Source organism: Benincasa hispida, chromosome 12, assembly GCF_009727055.1.
Source record: "Benincasa hispida cultivar B227 chromosome 12, ASM972705v1, whole genome shotgun sequence".
Classification (NCBI taxonomy): Eukaryota; Viridiplantae; Streptophyta; class Magnoliopsida; order Cucurbitales; family Cucurbitaceae; genus Benincasa; species Benincasa hispida.
In genome coordinates this window covers 67,533,741-67,559,160 of record NC_052360.1, presented here as the reverse complement: position 1 = coordinate 67,559,160, position 25,420 = coordinate 67,533,741, and the positions used below count along the sequence as shown (strand labels likewise).

Genomic DNA, 25,420 nt, shown 5'->3' with positions numbered 1-25,420 from the left:
AAGTTTTTTTTACTAATTTCAACTCTTTTTTCACAACTAAGATTAAAAATGTCATCTATGAATTATTTGCACTAAATATGTGCAACTTAATATCAAAATACTTAGGTTTAGTAGCTAAATAATTCTTAGAAATGAGAATTATCAGTAATATAACCTCATGATCAGTCTCAATTAGGAGTGCAACAAAAAATCGAAAAATCAAAAAATCAAATCAATCCAAATCGATCCAATGGATTGGTTTGATTTTTTTTAAGTATAAAATTGGACATCTTAGTTTGTATTGGGAGAAAAACAAAAAATATTGGTCAGATTAGGTTTTTTATTAGAAAAACCAATCAAAATCAAATCGATTCAACGGTATATATAAATCCTTAAAATAAATTATCTTTTAGTATTTTAATTATTATGGTATATGTATATTTGTTGGTTAAAAAAAACAATTATTATGAAGCTTAAATGCTTTTTATTTATAAAAGTGCCAAGAAAAAATGTCAAATTTTAATTGAAAAAGGAAATAGACTCAATTTTAATTTTAAATTAGTAAAAAAGACCAATTCAAAACAAAGTGGTAATAAAAATAAAAATTAGAAGAAAAAAGAAAAATGTCAAAAATTGAAAACCAAACCGATAATAAATCAATCCAAATAAAACCAATCCAATGGTTTTATTCTTTATTGGACATTGGTTTGGAGCTCTTTTTTGTAAAACCGATTGGTTTAGTTTGGTTATTGGTTGACCTCAAAACTGACAAAACCGAACCAATTATCACCCCTAGTCTCAATTGAATGAAAATAACATGTTGCATGCTTAAGAGCACTATTTTTTGTGATTCCAACACCTTTTGGGTCAAGAAGTTGAGAAATAGGAGTTGTGAACTTTACTCCTTGTTTAGCCTAAGGACTTTATGAGCTCCACTATTAAAAATATCAATTTTATACTTTATCAACTCCTTACACTATAGGTCCCAAGAGTTCACGACTCCGTAGACTTCATAACTCATTCTAGCTCACTATTCCATTCCTCATCCCAAACACCGTAGAAGTAATTAGACCTTTTTAATTAAGAATTGACTATATTTTTAATTGTGCAGGAAAACTGGATTTTTCCTCCAATATAGTCACATTGCTTCCTAGATAAAATTCAATGTAGCCATATTATTGCCTAGACTATGTTAGTTTTCAATACCAGTTCAAAACTGGTTGATTTTCAATTCTCGAGGCATGTCTTCTCCAAAACTGACTAGGATTTTTGGGGCATGAATCTCGACAACTACCCACCTATTTGGAGTTTATTTAAAGCACCAAAAGTCATAATTTTGGGAGAGTCAAGCTTTAAGTCAAAATCTATACTTAGAGTCGATGAGGTAACTTCCACTACTTAAAAAAAATGAGAGTTCCTCTTAAAGATTAGGGTTCATAATCCAAACCATGGCTGAGAGAGAATATTGTAAGTGAACCAAGAGAAAACTCTAAGAGTGTAGAAATTATCCCAATGGTCACATATTCTAAATTTTCCAAATTTCTAGTTGTTGTCTTTCTATTTTTTTTTTGTTGTTTTTTGTTCTTATTTTTTTAACTTATACTTAAGAATTTTGTTTTATTGAAGTTATTATTATTCTTTTTCATCTCGAGATAAATTCTTTAAGAGATTCAGCCTTTTAAATGCCCTAAAAAGAATAAAGGGGCTTAAGAAATTGTGAAGCATTGCGCCCCTTCCTTTCAATTATTTCTTTGATTGAAAATCATGTTATATCTTGTTAATTTAAATTAGCATGCTAGTTCAATCTTAATGTTGAGAAGGTTAAGGCAATATACGAAGCTCACAAAAGAATATGAGAATAAGAGCTTAAACATAAGACGTCATGTGACTTTAGACATAAGGCATGCCGTAGGACTAAAAGCCTGTATGTAGTTATCTTTGTTATAATTCGTCATAGACATATATCTCTAATTACGTGAACTTCTAAGGGTACTTGAAATTAAAGCTGAATAGAAGGTAATCTAGGTTCATAGTTTTAAACGCACTGAGATTGAATGTGGTCATATTGCTCAAGGCATTTTTTCCTAAGGACATAAACTTGACTTGAATCCCCTATTAGTTGAGATTATTAAAAAAATTAAGGGATACCATCACATTAGATCAAAAATTTGAAAATATAATACAATTAACATCAAAACATAAATCAGATTATCGAAAACGAACTAATCAAATCAAAACAACTCTATATCAAAATGAAACAAAAACAAAAACAATATTTATCGTAATCGAACAAATAATATTTATCACAACACAATTAAGTTATGATATATCTTAGTAGAAATGATATACTTTATATTTTATATATTAATTTATTGATATATCAAATATAAAGTATGTCGATCCATTGATATATACACCAAATATAGAACATATTAGTCACATGATATATCAAATATAAAATATATTAGAGTCGTTGTATTGATAGATAAATTTGAAATAATAAAAATAATGAAAATTAGGTTTAAAATTTTGAGTTTATTTACTAGGGGTGTTCAAAAAACCCGATGACCCGAAAAAACTGATCAACCCAACCCGGGTTCAAATAAATGAAAATTTTATGGATTGGGTTGGGCTCAAATAACTCAAACCAACTCAAACCAACCCAAGTTTATTATTAACTTTAAAATATATTTTTTTATTACTTATAACACAATTATTTATACATCTATTGATTTTAATTTTATTTAATTCCAATATTTTTTTTAATAATTTATTATTTAACAGTTTCTTTGCACTTTAGAAAAAAAATTCACTATATAAATTGAAATTGAGGAGTTAATCTTAATTCAATATATAAAAATAATCAAATTAGACTTTTACATATTTATGTTTTGTTTTTTTTAGAACAAAATTTTATTTGGGTTGAAAAAATTTACAACTCCAACAATTGGGTTAGGTCTAAAAAAATCTTTCAATTCAATCCAACCTAATCTATGAACACCCCTAATATTTACCAATCTAAAAAACATGGTTAGATTTGCAAATATCCTTATGCTTTGTTCTTCTACCGTTTGCAATTTTCCAACTATTTAATCATAAACCTGATTTCCATTTTTTAAATCCACTTCTTTTTTAAATTAGATATTTCTAAATATTTTTTAAGTAGTTTAAAGTGAAATATAAAATTAGGAAGAAAGAAAGAAAATAGGGAGAAAATTAAAAGTCTATAAGGACGTATTTCAAGAAATAAAAATAAAAGTAAAAAGTCCAAAGAAAACCCTATCCTTCCCTTCTCTGCCGTTGGTCCTCCGAAAAACCGCACCAGCACTTGACTCCGGCACAGCTGCCTGCGGGCTTGAAGGTTGTGCGACGAGGTCCACAGTCTGCACCGCCCGTTTCTAGCTATCGGAGATTTCAGCAACATTCGGCAGCAACCCACAACCCGAATGGCCTCAAATCTGGTTCCCCATAACCTGTAGAAGTCAGGTCTGTGAGTTCGAACCTATTTGAATACATCTCAGTAGAGACTAGATTTTTTTTATTAGTGGGTAGACTCTTTTCGAATTTACTTAACTGTATTAGATCTGATTCTAGCCATTGGAATTCTTCTGTATATAGGTTCGAATTGCGCGATTCAAGTTTAAGGTTGACATTGGGTAAGAGATAGTTGTCTTCACAATTAAGGTTTCAGACTGAATTTTAACCTTGGAATCTTGTCTAGAATAATTTAGCAGCGCTTTAGAAAGTGTAGTAAGTAGTTCTTGTGAAGTCTGTTTGTTGTATGCTTTATATGCCTTGGCAAGTTTATGATATATCGAATTTAATTTGTATGCTACTAAATCTGTTAGTGTTATGTATTTGGTCTGTACAAATATGCTATGATGTTCGGTTCTGCCCTTGTGATGTTAAGCATGTTGGATGTTGATATTTTTTTTGCAATTATATGATAGTATGATGTTTATGTCGAAAACTTGTTCATGTTGTTTATGAGCTGAATTGTGGCCTAGAAAGCAGGTATAGAATGTGCACACATGGGACATTGTGAGATTGACTAGTGAGAAAGGGGTTAAAGGACCTTGAATATGTAATAAACCGGGCTTTGGGTATAAATTGGATGGTTGGTATTGTGTTAAGAAAAGTAAATGAATATTGTGGCCTCAAGTATGAAGGGTGGAGGGCTGGTGTATCACTATTGGATGTCAAGGCCTAGGCATGGATGGTCGAGGGTTGACTTGCCAATCTTGGGTAAGAGGAGTATCAAGGCCTTGGCCTTGGGTATAATTTGTCAAGAATCAGTGTGATTTGTCTTTGGATAAGTATTGAGGTCTTGGGTAGAAATGGTCAAGGGTTGAATGTCGAGTTCTATAGAGAAATGTTGAGGCTCAGGGTATGAATGGTCAGGAGTTAATGTGTCACGAAAGAGTATGTCTTGAAGATGTGGAAATGATGGAATAAACTTGGAAAGAGCTAGAGAGAATATGAGAATTTAGCAATGTGTGAGAGCTTGTTAGACCTTGAGTTAGAGGATGGGTATGATATTATGCATGATGTAGAAATGATTCGCATGATATTTTATGATTCATAAGTTGAGTATGGCACATATATTACTTGTTTTCAGGTTTCTGTGACTTGTGAGAAGCACGAATCCATGATGTTGTGATATATGTTCTATGCTGTTGAAATTTTAAGGTGAAAATTGATACAACCTGCCAAGTAAAATTATTTTTTTTTTCTTCCCAAGAGACTAATTATTAAATGCATTATAAATAAGCCACGGGTGAAAGCACTTAAAAGTTCTTGCTCACTAATGAGTTAAGTATGGCCATTGTCAAGATTGTTCAAGAAAGTAGATATATTTCTTAGATAAGAGAGTTATAAAATAGAACGATCCTTGAGAATTGGGGATAAAAACCTTTCTAACCAGAACGATTCTTAATTCACTATTACAATCAATGTTTTTGATATCAATGTCGATGTATATTTATGAAAAGTTATATACAAAAGTAATCATTAAAATATTTAAATTTTAAAAAATAAGCATTGTATCCTTTGTTTTTCGCATGACTTTGTTACTTACAGTCTGCAATGATGTTGCTTAAACAGGTAACTTAGATATGATTCTCAATGGATGCACCACACCCACTGGGTGCTTCTTCTCAAATTCCAAGTTATCTATTCCTGGCCGTTCTGCCATCTCACGTAGTCCTCATTGCAGTATGCAAACTGCTAGCATTAGGAGTTCATGGGAACCTCGTTTAGAGCATCAGACATGTTACTATAGAGGTGCATACGGAACCTTCCATAATCTTTATTTATCTTTTATTTGACCTGTATATTGAAGCAATTATTTCTGCAGTTTTGGAGATATCTCATCTCCCTCTTTTTGTATGATCTCACGTGTTCGATATAATCTTCATTCATATAAAAAAAAGAATTATTACTGCAGTGGAAACATTAATATAAAGAAATTCTTGTCTGACTTATGTAACGCTGACATCTTGAAGAATTATACCATCCTTTTCAGTAATTGATTTAATGAATGGTGTGCTTCATTTTGTAATCCATTATTTTTCAAATGTAGGTCTCTTACCCTTAAAACTACGTGCTGCATCTTCCCCTCTCTTAAGCGGGGATCTAGGTGGCTTGCTACATATGATCCCAAGGTTACCAAGGCAAAAAAAGATTGGCATGACAACACCACAGGCAGCCAAAGATGTCCCTACGAGTTTTCGTTTCCCTCCAATGACCACAAAACCAAAATGGTGGTGGAGGACATTAGCATGCCTACCCTATCTAATGCCCCTTCACGAAACTTGGATGTATGCCGAAACAGCATACCACCTCCACCCGTTCCTGGAGGAATTTGAACTCTTCACATACCCCTTTCTCGGAGCCATTGGGAGACTACCAAGTTGGTTCTTGATGGCATATTTTTTCGTTGCCTATCTAGGAGTTGTAAGACGGAAGGAATGGCCTCATTTCTTTAGATTTCACGTTGTTATGGGCATGTTGTTGGAGATTGCCCTGCAAGTGATTGGTACAGTGAGTCGTTGGATGCCCCTTGCAGTCTATTGGGGTAAATTAGGGATGCACTTTTGGACAGCCGTAGCATTTGCTTACCTGTTCACGGTCTTGGAATCCATACGCTGTGCTCTTGCAGGCATGTATGCCGATGTCCCCTTTGTCTGCGATGCAGCCTACATCCAAATACCATATGATTAAGAAACTCTTCGGTTTATAGTCGCAGTGAGAGTAGAATGCGATGTAGACATGTAATTTTGCTTCTGCCTTTGTAAAGTGCAGTCGGAATTGAACATCGAACATTCTGAACTCTGTTGACATTTCCTTTAGTTAGTCTTTTGCAAAACATGTATCTTTGTCTATGTAGAAACTGAGGATTTTGTATGGAAGAAGAGCTTGTGGGCGAAGTAAAGAAGGAAACTCATCCTCACTGCCTTTTGAGTGCAAGTGTCTGTTCACTTTAACGTCAAACTTCTCTGCTTTCTTTGTGGGCTTTGATAAGAAAATAATTTCCTTTACACCAAACCATTTTAAACTAGAAAAAACATTCTACTTTTGCCAATTGGTTGTGATGTTTGTCCACTGAAATCAGAAGAAAAACAGCAAAGGTGATGGAAGTTATTGGGGTTTATCTAAAACAAAATTAGAGTGATCTTTTCATTTCATCATCAACCTTCCAGTCTGCTCCATCCGTAAAACATTTGAACTTTGTCAACTTATTAATAAAATCCATTTTGAATCACATTGTTTGCGAAATTGGTTTTTGGCTGCGCCAAACTTCTTTTTTACTTATATTTTGTGGAGTAAGAAAAGTACTTCCTATAATGGTTTATTATTAAGTACTTTCTGTTAAGCTACCTTGGCAAGAGGGTTTTTTTTTTTTTTNAGTCATAGAGGTGGGAATTTTGACCACTAGAATGATAATATTGGTGTTTTATCCATTGATCAATGGGTACAAGCGACTCGGTTACTAATCAAAACTAGAGCCGAATTGACTATTTCGATGAAGGAAAGATGAAAATCGAAGTCGAACCAAATCAAGTGACTGACCATTTTTATTGATGGTTTGAGTTTATCATCATAAATTTGCTTGACTTACTCAAAACTCACATCGTCTGCTTGAATCGATATGAAACCGAACTGTCAGTGGTTTTCGGTTTGATTTGAGCGATTTAATTGGTTTTTTTAGTTCACTCTTTCCTTCCTACTCTGATCTATGTTTAGATCAGCAATTCAAGAGCCTTCAAATATAGAGGGATGCAATGTCACATTGAATTCTTCTTCAAACAAGGAGAGATTGAATGTGCATTGAATGCTTATTCGATTAAAATTAGTTCTCAATGGAATTAGTGAATGTGGTATAGATTATGTCATCAACTAACAATGTACCAAGATAAATTGGAGCAGAAATTAAGACATGCTAATGAGTTAAATAATTAAATTCTAATCAAAAGCAATACTGTATACTACGTTAACATTAAACTGTTTTATTAATTAAAAAAAAAAACCATGGGAAAAATCCATCAAAGGTTACACAAGTGGCGAAGGGGGGTGGAGGAGTGGTTGTCAACAATCCATTTATTAAAGATTCAAAGCCGAAAGGATCGCCGTTTATCAGTCTTAAAATGTGTTAAGCACTTTGACTTTTACACTAACAGATTTTTTCAAACCAAATCCCATAACTATGACCCTATCTTTTTCCCTTTCTTCTCTCAATCTCAAGCATTTATCCTCCATTTTCCACCATTCTTTTTCTTGGTTACATCACCATTTAAATCTCTTTCATTGCATTTTTTTTTTATGCATCTTCTTCACATCTTTTTACATTGGGATCTTTCTTTATATGAAACAAGTTAGCAAAATTGCATCTTTTCTTCTTTCCATTCTCTCATCTTTGTTTGTGAGATATTATTAATATCATGTCCATCTTGAGCAAATCCAACAGTATGCCCACTCCCTCTTTCCATGAGTTGAAGAAGCAAGCTTCTTTCTTTTTCAGGGAGAAAATCAAGACTGCCAGATTAGCCCTCACAGATGTCACCTCTGCTGAACTGTAAGTTCATTCATTTCCTGTTTTATATATATATATATATACATATGGATTGGTTGCTGATGATTCTCCTCTTCTTTTTTTTCTTTTTCTTTTTCTTTTTCTTTTTTTTTTTTTTTTTTTTTTTTTTTTTTTTTTTTTTTTTTTTTTTGCATTTTAGATTGACTGAAGAAGCTATCAGTGGGAACCCTGATGCAAGATCTTTGAGTTCAATATCAAAGGCAGCATTTGAGGTTGATGACTATTGGAGAATTGTAGCAATTCTCCATAGAAGGTTTTGACTCTCTACTTCTTTGATCAATGTTTTAAAGTTCTTCTAAGTTTCTATTTCAATGTAAATTAGACCCTTCTGATTGTTATGGACAAAACCCATCATTAATAAGTTAAAGATTCAAGGTGTGTAAAGTCTATACTATCTTTTAGGTCATGTTTGATAATGATTTTGTTTTAGGTTCTCACATTTCTTAAACATAAACTTTTGTTTAGTTTTCAAAACTTATATCGGTAGAAATTGGGTAACGACATAAGCAATATATTGATTTTCTTCTCCAAGAATGTGCTCGATTTGTCCAATGGACAAATACACAAGCATATTTTAGGGGTGGGAGTATGTGTTTACAAACATAATTTACAAAAAGAGAAAACAAAAAACAAACTAGTTATCAAATGAGACCTTAGTTTTTCTTCTTTTTTGCCCTTAAAAATGTTGTATTGATTTTGCTGATGGGATCCATGATTGATAAAAGTAAACAAACTTGCAAGGCAGATTGCTGAAATTTGAAAAGAAGAACTGGAGACTTTCCTACAATTCTCTCATCATTCTTGAACATCTCTTGACTCATGGACCAGAGAGTGTAGCAGAGGAGTTTCAAACTGACAAAGATCTTATTACCCAAATAGGAACCTTGCAATATGTTGATGAAAGGGGGTAATGCTTTGTTTTCATGTTTTCAGATATGTGTTTGGTAGTCCGTCGAAAGCCATCTTTCTCTAATTTTATTGTCAAAACAAAAGATGTATTTGATGATATTCATAATTGGATGCTGATTTGGTTTATAGGTTCAATTGGGGGATTTCAGTGAGAAAGAGATCAGAGAGGATTTTGAACTTACTTGACAAAGGGTCTGTCCTCAAAGAAGAGAGGGAGAAGGCTAGAAAGTTGACAAGAGATATTCTAGGATTTGGAAGCTTCTCTTTGAGATCAAAATGTCAAGAAATTGTGGAAGATTCTTCTTCTTCTTCACCCATTGGAAGATATGGAAAGTGCAATTCCAACTTCAACAGACTTGAGAATCTTGAACAAGAAGAACATTTGGTTTTGTTAGAACAAAAGGATGGAATTATTTCAGCTAATGATTATCATCCTTTCATCAACGACGAATCGAAATTGAATGCTTCATTGCTTTTGGGATAATGACAGAGGAATTTGGAATTGTTTCTTGAGTTCCATTTATGATTCAATGTCATATTTACATGTACTTGATCAGATTGATATAAAAAATAAACATGCTACCAATGAAAGGAAAAGAGATTTTTTCTTTGAAGAATTTGAAAATTAGTAGTGGTTGGTTTTGTGTGCCTTACAGAATTCAGAAAGAAAGCTAAAAGTTTAGCATCTATATCAAGATTAGAACTTTGTAAGAAACTTTCATATTTTATTGTTGGAACTGTTCACTTCTGATACTTGGAAGGTGAAAAGAATTATGTAGACAAAGAAATGTTTGATACAATAGGTTGAAAAGTCATTCTAATGCATAAAAACAAAGCTGCTGGATGGGGCATAACTCATAAGAAATAAGATGTTAAATTGGTATTAGAGCTCAGGATGTTCATCCGGAGGAGTATATTTGTGTGTGTGTGGAGGATCTGATCTTTTAGAATTTATTATGTTACAAATTCGAGAATTAGAATCTCTAAATATTTAAAATATTTTTTCACTCTGAAATAGTTTGTTAAGCACTTAGAAAGTCGTTCAAAGACACCTCAAATTTGTTATATTATATATTATATGATATTACAAAACAAGAATTATACAAAACTTTTAGGAAAATTGTTAGAAATAACATGTTTAAGTTGAAAATTCGTTAGAATAGTTTTTCTCGGTTTATCTTGTCCGAGATTGGCCACCGAGATTTTGTTTAAAAAAAAAAAAAACTTTTTCTAATTTATCGTTTGGGTCTTCTCGGTACATGTCGTCAAAATTATACACCGAGATTTGCTAATTTTTTTCAATGTTATATAATCTTTTCAAATCTTTCCATAATTAAAAAATCACATTATCAAAATATTACATAATTTGGAGAACTTTGAAAACATGCTTGGTAAATTATTTAGATAATTAGTAAATCAATTTAGAAATTTGTGTAATTATGTAGATCTTGGTATTAATTTGGGCAACACCGAGATTCTATATATTTGTGTTTTCTTGGTGAAAATCAAGAATAATTAATATCGAAATTCGATATATTTGAGCTTTTTCAGTGGAATCTCGGACATCATTAACACCGAGATTCAATATATATCCCAAATCTTATCCATTTTTTTACAAATTTTGATCATCCCTAAAATTTAAAAATGATAGTGTAATTATCTTGAATTAATTTGGAAAATCTATTTTGATAATTGGAAAACTCATTTGGAATTTTGAACATTCATACAATTATGAAACACAAATTAGGCTAAAGATTTGAAAAATTACATAATAATAGATTTGGTATAATATTTAGGAAGATTACATACAAAATTAGTAAATCTCGGTGTGTGGATTAGCGAGATGTACCAAGGAAGACCCAAGGTAAGAAAAAATATTTTTTTTAACTAAACCTCAGTGGCCGATCTCAGGGAGATAAACCGAGAAAAACTATTTTAGCGTGTTTAAAAAAAAAGTGTAAGTTTTGTAATGTGAAAACTTAAAAAGGTTATTTATGACAATTTCACAAAATTTCAACATAAAACAAGTTGATAAATTAATTAATAAAAGTTTGTATTCAACCAATTATTTAGTGAGTAACTAAAATATATTTCAAAACACATTTTGAAAAAATGTTTAAAATGAAATTTAATTTTTGAATTTGCTACCAAATACATATCTGAAAACATGAAATACAACTTTATTTTCTTTGAATCTATTGTTTTCAGAATTCTGATTTTAATTATCTATCAAACAGACCCTTATTTATCTAGCACACTAATTTTTTTTACTTAAAATCACTTCTGTCATTTTCAAAATCAGTAAAAATAATGTTTTTAATCATTCAGAATCAATTTTAATGATATGAAAACTACATTCAAAATTATAAAATTAAATATTAAAATAATTTTAAAATTAATCTTGAGTAATTAAAAATATATTTCAAGATATTTTTAAACAAAAAAAAAAAAAGGTTATTTTAACTATTTTAAAATAATCACAAACATGCATTAATGCAAAATATATAATAATGTTCCAGCGAGTAGTACTTAGAATGCATTCTACATAGTTGTCTCTCCATAGAAAATTAATTTAACAATGTATTTATCTAAAATCACCGCCACAAACTCTCTAAGGAAAATTTTTAATACTTTTGACGTTTTTATGAAAAAAAAAATCAAATAAAGCAATTTCTTTAAGAAAATTTTAATAAAAATGAAAAAAAAAAGAGTAAAAAAAAGACGAAGGTTCATGGATTTTTAAAAAAAAATTAATTTTTCACACTATCTGTTAAAATACTTTCTAATTTACACTTTTTTTTAACTAATATGGTAATTATTTTAAATAGTAATATTATTGAAAATATATTTAAGAATAATAAAATGTGACCTATAAATGATAGACTACGATAGACTTCTATCACTAACATGATAGATAATAATAGAAGCCTATTACGATTCATCCCTAATAGATAGCAACATTTTGCTATATTTGTAAATAAATTGACTCATTTTCGTTATTTGAAAACGACCCTAAATAATAAGTATAATTTTATTATTTTTATTTACTTTTCACAAACCCTAATTACTTAAAATTTTCACCTTCTCACACAAAATTTCGAGTATGTCGAATGGATGACCTAAAATTATGGGAAAAAATGAAATTTGTCTAATTTTAAAATTGGTGGGTGAAATTACCAAAACAAAACCTCATTCATGTAGATTGGATGTCTCACTCCGTCACTCTTACTCTCTCGATCTCATATTTCTCACTTTCTCTCTCTCGATCTCCTCTCTCACTCACTATCAGTGTCCCCTCTTTCACTCTTCGCTCTCTCTGTCGATGATACACATCTCGATCTCCTCTCGTCAGTATAATGCTCTCTATTCTCAAATCTCATCACTACAATGTTTCGATGACCAACAATTAGAATCAAATGGAAAAGGAGAAATTTAAAAGAGAGATATAAGAAATTAAGAGTAATTTAATAATTTAGCTTATAGGATATAAGCAAAAGAACAAATTTGTTAAAATTTAAAAAGTGGGGCAAAATCCATTTTTAGCTTTGGACAGGGGGTTTTATACAATTATCTCCAATTTTCTATTTCCTCCTCCTCCAGTCTCTCTCTAGGGATGGTAATGGGATCGGCGTAGGGTGAGGATGCATTCCCCATCCTCATTCCCGTCCCATTCCTTGTTTTAGAAAGTGGGGGTCGCAGTCGGGAATCTTCGATCAGGAATTCAGGTCCCACGGAGAAAAATCTCTGTTTTTTATTTTATTATTTAAAATTAACTAGATTTAGTATTTAAATTGAAACGATAGATTTTATGTAAAAAATTAGTTATAATTCTAAATATTTGTTTGAATTAACAATTAAAATATATTTTAATGTCTTTTTTATTATAAATTAATAAAAATTGAATTTCTTTTCAGATACTAGCTTTTAGTAGTTTATATATATATTAATAATTCAGAAAAACCGAGACGAGGGCGGGTCGGGTTCCGGGTTGGGATGCGGCAGGGATCCCCTCTCCGTTTCCAATCGGAGACTCGATCTAAATCCTTGATGTGACCCTTGTATCCGATTAAACCGGAATTTTCCATTCTAATCGGGTCGGATCCGTGGGACTCGACCCGGCGGGAATTTTGCCATCCGTTTCTCCTCCCTCATCGGCAGCTTATTCTTGACATCTACTTGTGCTGCTTGAAATTTATCTCTGGTTTCCTTTTCCATTTCCTTGTCCCGAAGATCTCTCTCTGCCCTCGCTTCTCTCTCTAGAAGAGGTATGTACTTCATCTCTCTCTAGATTTTTCATTCATATTCCCGATTCGAAGTTTGTAAATTGAACCCTTGCCATTATGATGAAACCTTTTTGGTTTGTGTTGTTTTTTACATTTAAATGAACAAATAACGAATTTTTTTTTTTTTTTTTTTTTTTTTTGGCATTGGAAAGGTATATTAGGATCTGCATGTTTCCTGTTTCCATTAGGTTTGGTGATTTGGTAGTTTTTTTTTTTTTGGGTTTGATTTCTTTCCTGCAAAGCATTTCTTGTGATTTCTTGCCTGCCAATCGCTTTTTTCTCTTTGTGGAGAAAATGATGGAAAATTAAAGTTCTATTGATTATGCGTTTTTTCTATTTGTAGGCGTTAGTTTCTTCAGCAATGAAGCCTAGTAATAATTAATAATGCACTTCAGTTTTGTTTTTCTAAGAGAAATGTTGGATTACGATTTTGTCTTTTCTCTTTTGCCACTTCCTCTGCTACTATAACTGCCACTGAATCTCACGTGAAATTAGAGAGTAACGTTTACATATTTACTATTAACAGTCCCGTAAGTTGTTTACTTGAAAATTAGAGTCAAATTACATATTTATAATTGTTAGTCGTGTTTGTGGTCATGGTTGAAATAGTTGAAGGAAAAATTGAAGGGGAAAACTTAAGAAAGGAGAAAGGAGGAGCCTAAGAAGCACGAACGCTTAACACTTTAGTTTAGCCAGTGTGTCCGTGTTAAGACACGTGACAGATACTTGGACACTCCAACACTTCCGTGTCGGATACTTGTTAGTGCAAGAGATGTATTAGACACTATGAAAGTAGGTCCATTGATGGGCTAGACACATTTATCTCTTGGCATTGTAATATTTTAAATGTAATTTTAATATTTGTTGCTAGGGTTTTCACTTCTCTGGATAATAAATTGATTTTTCTGTCTTTAATATGAGCATTTGAAAAGACGTTAGGGTTAATGCCAACCATGCTTTTGTAAACTATAATGGCATTGCTCTGAATCTTAAGTTTTGCAGATAACAATAGCTTGCAGAAAGTTTATATCTTGCTAGTATGAGGGGGTGTTACCATTGAGATATTTTCTATTTGTCTTGAAGTCTGATTTTATTGTGGAGAAAATGTTTGGCTCATTTGAACCAATCTTGACTCTTCCAGCTCCTTCAGAGGATTCAAACCCTAATGTTCAGGATGAGCAGGATGAAATTATTAATCACAATGAAGTGGATAAAGACAAAACCAATGCACCTGCATCAGTTGCAACTCATACTAAAACTATTGGTATCATACATCCTCCTCCAGATATCAGAAGCATTGTTGATAAAACTGCACCATTTGTTGCAAAAAATGGACCAGAATTTGAGAAGAGAATCATTGCAAATAATGCCGGTAATGTCAAGTTTAATTTCTTGAACCCTTCAGATCCCTACCATGCTTACTATCAGCATAGGTTATCTGAGTTTCGTGCCCAGAATCAATCATCTGCACAGCAGTCTTCGCAGGCGGCAGATTCTGCTGCACCTGCATTTCCAGCTGCTGACAACAATGAAACAATGGCAGCAAAGCCTGATGTTTCTGCTTTGTTCAAACCTGTACGCAAAATTCTTGAGCCTCCAGAGGCTGAGCAGTATACCGTTCGTCTTCCTGAAGGGATTACAGGGGAAGAATTGGATATTATCAAGCTCACAGCCCAATTTGTTGCCCGAAATGGGAAATCATTCTTGACAGGATTGACAAGTAGAGAGATTAACAATCCTCAGTTTCATTTTCTGAAACCTACTCATAGTATGTTCATGTTTTTTACCTCCCTTGCGGATGCACATTCCAAAGTGTTGATGCCTCCCAAGGGGTTGACTGAGAAACTGAAGAAGAGTGTCACTGACATGACAACAGTGCTCGAGAGATGTGTGCATAGACTTGAGTGGGAACGTTCACAAGAGCAGGCAAGGCAAAAAGTTGAAGATGAGATTGAGCAGGAAAGGATACAAATGGCTATGATTGATTGGCATGATTTTGTTGTGGTTGAGGCAATAGACTTTGCAGATGACGAGGATGAAGATTTGCCCCCACCAATGACCCTTGAGGAGGTAATTAGAAGAAGCAAGATTTCTGTTGCTGAGGAAGAGCTTGTTGAGCCCGGGAAGGAAATGGAAATGGATATGGATGAAGAAGAGATGCAACTTGTTGAAGAGGGTATGCGGGCTGCTAGGTTAGGAGAAAATGACAATGACAATGACAAGAATGATATGAAGGTAGATGAGGAGCCAGAGCCACCACTGAGAATCATTAAGAACTGGAAGAGACCTGAAGAGAGAGTCCCTGCAGAAAGAGATCATACAAAATTTGTTGTCTCTCCGATCACAGGTGAACTAATTCCAATCAATGAGATGTCTGAACATATGAGGATATCACTTATTGATCCAAAGTACAAAGAGCAAAAGGAAAGAATGTTTGCCAAGATTCGGGAGACTACACTTGCTCAGGATGATGAGATCTCAAGAAATATAGTTGGACTGGCGCGAACTCGTCCTGATATATTTGGTACCACTGAGGAGGAAGTATCAAATGCAGTCAAGGCAGAAATTGAAAAGAAAGAAGATCAACCAAAGCAGGTCATATGGGATGGCCATACTGGAAGCATCGGGCGTACAGCAAATCAAGCTATGTCACAAAATCTTGTTGGAGAGGATCTGGATGATGCTAGTAACAATGATGCAAGGAACCTTCCTGGTCCTGCAGCCCTGCCACCGAAACCCGGAGTGCCATCAGTTCGTCCTCTCCCGCCTCCACCTGGACTAGCCTTGAATCTTCCTTCCCTACCTATGAATGCACACTATTCTACCCCAATTAGCGGTGGGCTTCCTGTACCCCCACTGCAGCCGCCCATTATCTCAATGATTCCATCTGTTCAGCCACCACCTCCCACAATGCCTGGACAACAATCATTTTTCATGAATCGACCCCCTTCTATGCCTCCACCAATGTCTATGAATGCACCAAATATGAGCGTCCCACCACCACCAGGATCTCAGTTTACTCACATGCCAGTTCCACGGCCTTTCATTCCTATCCCTACCCCTCCACCTATGAATACTATGCTACCGCCTCCACCTATGCCACAAGGGGTTCCTCCACCACTTATGACCCAAGGATCGATGCCTCCCTTACCACCTGAAGAAGCTCCTCCACCACTTCCAGATGAACCAGAGCCGAAGAGACAGAAACTTGATGATTCTTTGCTTATGCCAGAAGACCAGTTTTTGGCACAACATCCTGTATGCACTTTTTGTTCTTTGACTGCCTATCTATTAGTATCTTACTGCTTATTATGTTGAAAATAACTTGACTATTTTGCTGAAGAGTTATTCTTTTTTGTGGCAGGGACCTGTCCATATCACTGTATCTTTTCCTAATCTTGATGATGGAAATCTCAGAGGCCAAGTTCTTGAGATTACTGTCCAGTCCCTCACTGAAACGGTTGGAAGTTTAAAAGAGAAGATTGCCGGTGAGATCCAGCTTCCAGCAAACAAACAAAAGTTAAGCGGGAGACCTGGCTTTCTCAAGGACAATATGTCGCTTGCTTATTACAATGTTGGAGCAGGGGAATCACTGTCCCTTTCTTTAAGGGAACGTGGTGGTAGAAAGAGATGAACAGATCCTTGATGCATATGAATTGAGGTTTAAATTTGGACTTTCTTAGTAATATTCAAACATACTGTTATATGTTCAAATTGAAGTGTATTGATCTGGTTTCAATTCTCCCTGCTCCTCCCTACGGAGACTGTTAAATTGCTTTCTAACTGTATCCTTATTGTAAAACTAGATTATGAAAAACATCTCTGAATTTTGAGGATTTGATTGTGTCTACGTAGGTTGTTGATCACAACCATAAGAGGTAAAATCAAACATTAGTTCACTTGTCTGTGTCAGTTAGTGATGAATGTTTGTTCGTTACTCATTCATTAGCATTCAGCGTTGGTTTTACCTGACGAGGTCTAATAATGTAGAACATAATTTTTGTGATTTTTGGTATAAAGAATCTCATGCTATCATCCATTTTAAACAAGATCAAAGCTCCGACCTTCTGCCTCTATTTCCTTCAGATTTCCATGTTCTACATTTCCTTTTTGCTGTTTCAATTGTTTCAATTTCATTATCACCTCAAAAAAAAAAAAAAAAATCTCATTATCACCTCCATCAAACAAGTTCAACATTGAGCATGAGTTACAATGGTCATGTAAGGATAAAAACTCTGCCCTTCTTTGAAGTTGTTTCAGTTCCTGACTTTCTAGCATTAATCTATATAAACTATTAATTAGCTTAACTTGAAAGCAGATAAAAAAATGTAGCTATAGGAAAAAGATTCTTTTTTTTTTTTTTTTTTAATGAACAAACATAGTTGGTAATCCTTATCTGTTGACTATACCAGGAATTGGTCCGAGGAATTTGAAGAAGTTGGCTGAGAAGGAGATTGGAGAAGTGGTGAGCTCAAGCAGTTGTACAATGATAAGGTGAAGAAGTTTGGCACCTTCGGTTTCAAAATAATACACTAGTATAAATATAGTTTTTTAGTTCTATGTTTTGACATTAGTTTCTGCTTGTTCCATATAATGATATTAGTTTCTTCGAAGTTGAGCTGAAACTTGCATTATTTGTTGGTCCATTAGAGAGAATTTCAGTGGTAGATCTTTTTTCTTTGCAAACTGCTTGTTCCATATAATGACAGCTTTGATTGATTCTCTATATACTAAGCTTATTAATTTGGTTAAAAATAACAATTTCGTATATTAACATGTGTCATTCTCACTATGATTCCCATTTGAGTCTAACTGTTGATTTTACCAAGTTTTCACTCTTAGAATGCTGCTTAAAAAGTTTGTTATTAAAGAAAAAATTGTTTGGATATATTAGTTTTCTAATGTTTGTACTTTGGTAGTAACTAAAACTATTATGCTCATATAAGTTAATGTATAATCCATCAAATGGAATCTTAAAGTGTTTCTCATTCACCATTCTAGTTATTCTGGTTATATTTTGGGTATATTTTTATTGTGATTCTTTTGTGGCGGTATATCTTTATAATCTCTGCTCTTTATTTGCAATTCTCAATAATGAACTTGTTCTACAGGTTGTGTGCAATGCTTCTTTTTCTAAAGTTGCTAATAAACATTTTCTTTTTCTGGCTCATGAGAAAAACTCCAAAGCAGTTTTCAATTGAAAAATTATAGGATGATCGAGTTAGTTGATTTGAGTACCTTAGATTAATGGAGAAGTTTACTTTATTGAACTTTCTTTTTTTGCCTGTGCCGTCAAGAATTTGTGAAGTATGAAAGGGATTCCAACATCAATCCAATATTTCTCTCATTTTCGAAGGTAAGGAGATTGCTCTCATGGTTGTGGCTGCTGTTATTGACTCACGTATCCTTTGTTGTGATCTTGATATCTGTAATCATTTTTTTTACAATGCTTATTTTCTTTGAATCGTGATTATTCTTAACTGAATGACTAAGACATCTAAAATAAGATCAAATTCTGCATGGAGGTATGCAACAATATTGTTACGTATGGTGCTTCCTTAGTTCAACTGATCTTATACCATTCAACTAATCTTATACAATTCAGTCGCAACACCTACACCTGAATGTATACATATTAAGTGCCAGCTATCAAACGAATCAATGTGTTCTGTATTTGTTGCTCTGAAACTTTTTATATGCATCATATCTATCGGTTTCTACTTATTTGTTGTTTGATTTGAAGTAATTGGTAATCACCATTTTTGTTTGCTCTTCCAAGTTGGACTATGCTCTGGAGAGTTGGAGGCTATTTGGCTTCCCATTGGAGGATTTTTGTTTAGGTTTAAATACCCTCTTTTTTGCGTTTATTGAGATAATGCCTATTGAGGTTGAGTTTGGTGGAGTTACTGAGCGTTGTGGTGCTTTGAGGAGGGTGCAATCTCTCTCTCTTATGCTATGTTCTCTCTTTCTTATGCTATGTGCTTAGAGATTAAGAGCATTACTCTTTTTGTTATTAGATATGAAGTGTTTAAATGTTGACATATTCACTTGTGAGGATAGATAGTTTTAGTAACTTTCTGTTATTAAATTTTCATATAGAGTTGGATAGTGTTGTTATTTTGGAATTATTCATGTGAAAGTTAGTTCAGTAATGTTGAAGATATGAAATTGTATTAATTTGATGGATGAAATTTAATTAGATGTGTCAATATGTTAGGAGCATTGCGTTGCATGAAATTGAAGATAGTCGGAAATATTTATAGTAATTATTATTTTAAAACAAGAAGCATAAACATGATTGTGTCAAGAACTAATTAACATGATTTTTTCCTTTGCATCAAGAGAACAAAGAATGTTAACTTTTTTTTTCTTTTTTCTTTTTTCTTTTTAACATAAATAATACATGTGTTAAGAATTTATTCACATGACGCTTTAGAAATGTCAATTATTTCAATATTCTGACTTTTGAAAAATATCAAAGATAGCGTATCTTGACGCTTCTCTTTCATTATGTTTTAGACACCTTTTCTTTAATATTGACTTTTTTTTTTTTTAATGTTTTTAAAAAGTTTCAAGTAATACAATTTTTGGAGACACTTGTCTCCAAGGTTATAGTCATCTTTAGTGCATTATGAATGAGGTTTTTACATGGATAACCCAATTTTTAATGTGCTAGTGCGAAATGATCTAGATATGAAAATGAATTAGAATTATTCTCGCAATCGTCAATTCTCATCCATCGTTAATATTTGGATCCCTAATGCGATTTAAATACGCATAGCGATTTTTTAAATAATCTCCCATCCATTCGTGGCATAGGTGTCCAATTACTGCAAAATTATAACACAATTTTTAGAAATCACAATTGACATTAAAAATCGCAATCGTGAATGTTTGAAAATACTTTAAAAATAGTGATCTTAACAAATGATTTATTAAAAGTGATTTTTGTACTATCATTTTAATATTTTGCCATACACTTTTAAAAATAACTATATACAGTCAAAACTAAAAATGATTTTCAATAACTTAAGAGCATGTTTGCAATTGACTTTTAGAATAAGTGTTTTGACCTAAATTATTTTATTATAATGAATTTTGTAAAAGTGAGATAAATCATGTTAATATTTGGTTTTATACTAATGCGAATGATTTAAATTTAACTAAAAGTATTTTAAAGTGATTCATGATTATTTTCGAGTGTAGTTTTAGAACCATCAGATTGCTAAAAACAACATTATAATTGAGAATTTGAAAGAAATAGAGGCAATGAAAATTATACAGAGAGAAATGAAGTTTAAGATAGAAAACATACAGAGCTAAAGCAAATTTTCAAAGAGAAAATATATATCAGAAGCATAGGAGAAATTTAGAAAGAAAATTTTAATAGACAACAAAAATTGAAGACTGAGATATAAAGTTACATAGATATAAAAAAAAAAAATTAGGAGAATGACAAAAATTCATAGAAAATAACTTTAAATTAAAATTGGGGGTGAGAATGATAGACCAAAAAACCGAGTCGATTGAACCAGGTCGGAGAAGGAGAGGGTCGATTTGGAAAAATTCCAAACCGAAAAGTTTAAAAAAAAGCTAAAAAATAAAAGACCGATTAACCGACTTTTGTTCCTCGATGGTTGAGGTTGGTTTACACATTTACCAAATCGACCAACGTCGGTGATTTGGTCAGAAAATTGACTCCGACCGACCGATGCTCACCCCTACTTAAAAGTGAAACAAAATATTTAACTTATAGAAAGAGGTTAAAAATGACAAATTGAAAACTACCTTGAAGTTTGGTAGTAATCGCAATTACACCCTTAAACTATCAATTGTAAAAATTGAACTTTCAAACTTATACAAATTTTAAAATTAAACCCCTAAACTTATACTAGGTGTAGAGATTGAATCTCCAAATGATAAAAATTAAACCCTCAAACTTATACAATTTTTACAATTTCTACAATTATGTAAGTTTGAGGATCCAATTTTATACAATTATGTAAGTTTAATGGTCCAATTTTAATACTATACAAATTTAAAAGTTTAATTTTTACATTAAAAATTTGAAGATATAATTGTAACTACTATCTTTATGGATGGTTTTTGCAATTTGTCCTTAAAAAAAACTAGAGAGAAGAAAGTTAAAAGCTAGAAAAAGTTTTAAAGAGAGTTAAGAAACCGTTAGTGACATAAAAAGAGAGAAAATGACATATTTAAAAAAATAATAATAATAATAATAAAATTAGAAGTAAACATTACAAAATTTTAGAGATAAATTAAGATAAAATAGACAAAAAAAAAACTTTAAAAATAAAAATCTAAAACTTTTAGGACAAAACAAAATGAAAAAGAAGGAAATTTTTGTTAGCATGAAATAATAATCTTTAAAAAAAAAAAAAAAAAAAAAAAACTTTACGATCACCTAATAAAAATCACTTAGAATCACCAGATTAAATATAAAACTAGGGTAGTTTACAAAAATATTTGCAAAAAACAAGTGGACTGAAAATTATTTGTAAAATTAGGACAGGGTTTTTTTTGTTCTTACTCATTTCAGTCTTCTGTAAAGATTGAATCTTAATATGCTCTGCCACGTGGACAACCCTCAACCATTGAATCTGCTTTTACCTATTTCACTGTTTTTTTTATATAACACCCATTTCAACAATTTTTTTTTTTAAAAAACTTCCACCTTAAAGGGTTATTTAGATAGGGGTGGTTTTAAAAGTTAATTGGGAAAAAATGGTGGTTTTGAATTTATTTAGGAAAAGTGGATGGTTTTTTTGTCCCCATCCAAGTGCGTCTCTTGAAGATACGCACTTCTGAATATTTTATTATTTCTTTTCTAGCCCCGTACGCCGCATTTAAAAAAAATTAAACCGATCATTCGGGAATATTTTATTTAGTTTCTTTCCCTCGTATGCTGCATTAATCGCACACAATCGCTTAGTAAACTATGCGATCATTTAGTAATTATACACGATCACACACAATCGCTTAATAAATTATCCACGATCGTTTAGTAATTATACATGATCGTACACAATCGTTTAGTAAATTATCCACGATCGTTTAGTAATTATACACGATCGCACACAATCGCTTAGTAAATTATCTACGATCGTTTAGTAATTATACACGATCGTACACAATCGTTTAGTAAATTATCCACGTTCGTTTAGTAATTATACACGATCGCACACAATCGCTTAGTAAATTATCCACGATCGTTTAATAATTATACACTCGCACACATTCGTTTAGTAAATTACTTTGTGATCATTTAGTAAATATACACGATTGCTTAGTAAATTATCCACGATCGTTTAATAATTATACACAATCGCACACAATCGTTTAGTAAATTACTATGCGATCGTTTAGTAAATATACACGATCGTTTAATAAATACATACAATCGCTTAGTAAACTATGCGATCGTTTAGTAATTAACACGATCGCACACAATCACTTAGTAAATAATCCACGATCGTTTAGTAATTATACACGATTCCACACAATCGTTTAGTAAATTACTATTCGATCGTTTAGTAATTATACATGATCGTTTAATGCGTCATTCGAGAATATTTTATTTAGTAAATTACTATGCGATCATTTAGTAATTTATACACGATTGCACACAATCGCTTAGTAATTTATACACGATCGCTTAGTACTTTATACATGATTGCTTAGTAATTTATACACGATCGCTTAGTAAGTTATACACAATCGCTTAGTAATTTTAGCACAAATTTATCTAAATGATTGCTTAATTATTAATTTGCTTAGTTAAATGTACAAGACCAATTGTATTTTAAAAATTTAGCACAAATTTATCTAAACGAAAACTAAACGATCGTGTAACAGTTAGGTAAACAATCGTTTAGTATTATCTAAACGATCGCTTAACAAATCTTAAGCGATCACTTAGTATTAGCCAAATGATCGCTTTATAAATTAGTACACGATCACGTAATGGATATCTAAACGACCGCTTAGTATTAGTTAACCGATTGCTTAGTATTATCTAAACGATCGCTTAACAAAACCTAAATGATCGCTTAGTATTAAACGATCGAATAACAAAACCTAAGCGATCGCTTTATAATTTAGTACACAATCGCGTAATGGATATCTAAACGATCGCTAACAGTTAGCTAAACGATCGCTTAGTATTAGCTAAACGATCGCTTAGTATTATCTAAACGATTGCTTCTTATTAGCCAAACGATTGCATAATGGATATCGAAACGATCACAGAATAGTTAGCTAAACGATCACTTAGTATTTTCTACACGATCGCCTAACAAAACTTACACAATCGCTTAATATTAGCCCTGTATGCCGCATTTAAAAAAAAAATTAAATCGGTCACACACGCGTCAAAGTGAGTTGTCAACTCACTCTAACACGCCGTGGTTAGAATGCGTCTGTTGAACGCTTAGTATTCTTTACATGATCGCTTAACAAAACCTACACGATCGCTTAACAAAACCTACACGATCGCTTAATATTATCCCCATATGCCGCATTTAAAAAAAAATTAAATCGGTCACGCACGCGTCAGAGTGAGTTGTCAACTCACTTTGACGCTCCGCAGTTGAACAGACGCATTCTGACCGTTCTGACCAAATTTGATGTTTTCCCCCCGTTTTAGCATAAAAAATCCCACATTTTACCTTCATTCTCACCGCTTAGTATTCTCTAAACGATCGCTTAGTATTATCTAAACGATCGAATAACAAAACCTAAGCGATCACTTAGTATTAGCCAAACGATTGCTCTATAAATTAGTACACGATCGTGTAATGGATATCTAAACGATCGCTTAGTATTAGCCAAACGATTGCTTAGTATTCTCTCTAATCGATTAGTAATATCTATTTGATCACTTAGTTTGAGATTAAGAAATTGATATGATTAATTTGATATACTTTATATTAATTTTTAATTTTTAATTATTATTTTTTGTTTAAAGTTGTTAGAAACTTATGCAAAATATAGATATTAACTTTCGACTATTGTAAATAATTGAATTTCAAGTGCATTTTCGTAATTGAATTTCATTAATAAATTTAATCACATGTACAATATTCTTTATTCACTCTATTACACCTAAATCGATCATGTTGAGTGACATGGTGTCCACAATCGACACGCCCTCTTACACTTGGTGGTTGACTTTCCTCTGGAAAGTGTATACCCTCACTACGTTGTTGATATGTAACATACTGGTCATATATATTTGGATGGACATGTGAAGTTTGTCCTTCTTCCATGCTTAGTGTACTGAACGTTGTTGGAAAAAAACCAAATGTTGAGGGAGAGGACATCATGGAAGTGTACTGATCGACTGACGTTGTTGGATATTCATTTCGAACATTAGGTTGAATAGGAACATCCTCATGTCTTGCTGGATCACCTTGTTCTTCCATTGGAACGTCACCATTGAAATATCGCACTCGATATATCGAGGTGAGTCTATGTAAGGCTCTTTGAGTAGATATTGACAAATTTGGAAGCTCGGCCTGAAAAATAATTGAATAACAAGTTAATGACTTTAAAATTTATTTTGGTGTAGAAATAAAATCAAACAATCATAGTAAACAATAAATTCATACCAACAAGTGATAGGTTGCTCCTACTTTAGTTATGTACCGCCTGCTCACAGTATAATATCATTCAATATATCCAGGCTCGGTACCTACACCATTGTTAATAGGAGGTCCATTAACAACCAAAATGTGTCAATTTTCCTAGATTGTAATTTGAGGAGCCAGATATGCAATCCAGCTTCGTCAATGCCTACTCCTTAGATCGTGTGAATGAAGTCGGGCGTCCGTGTTGCAAGGTTGAGGAATTTGTTGCAACATCCCAAATTGACGCATCACACGATCTGGGTGATGCCACTCCACAATGAAGAAGCATATGAGTGGACATCTGGATGTCCATATCTCATTACCATCGAGACAGTATCTGTCTCTTATACACATCTAGATGTGTATAAGAGACAGGCTCATGCCTGCCCCTTAGATCGTGTGAATGAAGTTGGGCGTCCGTGTTGCAAGGTTGAGGAATTTGTTGCAACATCCCAAATTGACGCATCACACGATCTGGGTGATGCCACTCCACAATGAAGAAGCATATG

At 32.7% G+C, this 25,420-nt stretch overlaps 3 protein-coding genes across 9 annotated transcripts; all 3 read left to right on the top strand.

Annotated features, from left to right (window-relative positions):
- The first annotated feature begins 3,215 nt into the window (after positions 1–3,215).
- LOC120067819 (protein TIC 20-I, chloroplastic) lies at positions 3,216–6,464 on the top strand. 4 transcript variants are annotated; one of them, XM_039019413.1, is made up of 5 exons: positions 3,216–3,465; positions 3,598–3,635; positions 4,598–4,668; positions 5,083–5,262; positions 5,561–6,464. In XM_039019413.1, the coding sequence occupies exons 4-5, from the start codon at positions 5,094–5,096 to the stop codon at positions 6,199–6,201; spliced, it is 810 nt and encodes a 269-aa protein (XP_038875341.1). In that variant the 5' UTR covers positions 3,216–3,465; positions 3,598–3,635; positions 4,598–4,668; positions 5,083–5,093; the 3' UTR covers positions 6,202–6,464. The 4 variants fall into 4 exon arrangements, with proteins under 4 accessions (XP_038875341.1, XP_038875339.1, XP_038875340.1 ...); XM_039019411.1 differs by lacking the exon at positions 4,598–4,668; XM_039019412.1 differs by lacking the exon at positions 4,598–4,668 and having other exon boundaries at positions 3,598–3,663.
- An 849-nt stretch (positions 6,465–7,313) lies between these two features.
- LOC120067887 (clathrin interactor 1-like) lies at positions 7,314–9,696 on the top strand. Its single transcript, XM_039019499.1, has 4 exons — positions 7,314–8,053; positions 8,211–8,324; positions 8,817–8,978; positions 9,110–9,696. The coding sequence occupies exons 1-4, from the start codon at positions 7,920–7,922 to the stop codon at positions 9,462–9,464; spliced, it is 765 nt and encodes a 254-aa protein (XP_038875427.1). The 5' UTR covers positions 7,314–7,919; the 3' UTR covers positions 9,465–9,696.
- Positions 9,697–12,997: 3,301 nt separating this feature from the next.
- LOC120067203 (probable splicing factor 3A subunit 1) lies at positions 12,998–19,240 on the top strand. 4 transcript variants are annotated; one of them, XM_039018697.1, is made up of 6 exons: positions 12,998–13,245; positions 14,258–16,521; positions 16,628–16,924; positions 17,676–17,757; positions 18,620–18,664; positions 18,757–19,240. In XM_039018697.1, exons 2-3 carry the CDS (start codon positions 14,368–14,370, stop codon positions 16,895–16,897), a joined length of 2,424 nt encoding a protein of 807 aa, XP_038874625.1. In that variant the 5' UTR covers positions 12,998–13,245; positions 14,258–14,367; the 3' UTR covers positions 16,898–16,924; positions 17,676–17,757; positions 18,620–18,664; positions 18,757–19,240. The 4 variants fall into 4 exon arrangements, with proteins under 4 accessions (XP_038874625.1, XP_038874624.1, XP_038874623.1 ...); XM_039018696.1 differs by having other exon boundaries at positions 18,561–18,664; XM_039018695.1 differs by having other exon boundaries at positions 14,266–16,521; positions 17,676–18,664.
- The last annotated feature ends 6,180 nt before the right edge of the window (positions 19,241–25,420 follow it).

Coding starts and splice junctions, on each gene's coding strand:
- LOC120067887 (XM_039019499.1), top strand. CDS start 7,920: ATGTCCATCTTGAGCAAATCCAACAGTATGCCCACTCCCTCTTTCCAT. Junction 8,325..8,816: donor GTAGCAATTCTCCATAGAAG/GTTTTGACTCTC, acceptor CTTGCAAGGCAG/ATTGCTGAAATTTGAAAAGA. Junction 8,979..9,109: donor CAATATGTTGATGAAAGGGG/GTAATGCTTTGT, acceptor TTTGGTTTATAG/GTTCAATTGGGGGATTTCAG.
- LOC120067819 (XM_039019414.1), top strand. CDS start 5,094: ATGATTCTCAATGGATGCACCACACCCACTGGGTGCTTCTTCTCAAAT. Junction 5,263..5,560: donor TCAGACATGTTACTATAGAG/GTGCATACGGAA, acceptor TTTCAAATGTAG/GTCTCTTACCCTTAAAACTA.
- LOC120067203 (XM_039018695.1), top strand. CDS start 14,368: ATGTTTGGCTCATTTGAACCAATCTTGACTCTTCCAGCTCCTTCAGAG. Junction 16,522..16,627: donor AGTTTTTGGCACAACATCCT/GTATGCACTTTT, acceptor TTTTTGTGGCAG/GGACCTGTCCATATCACTGT.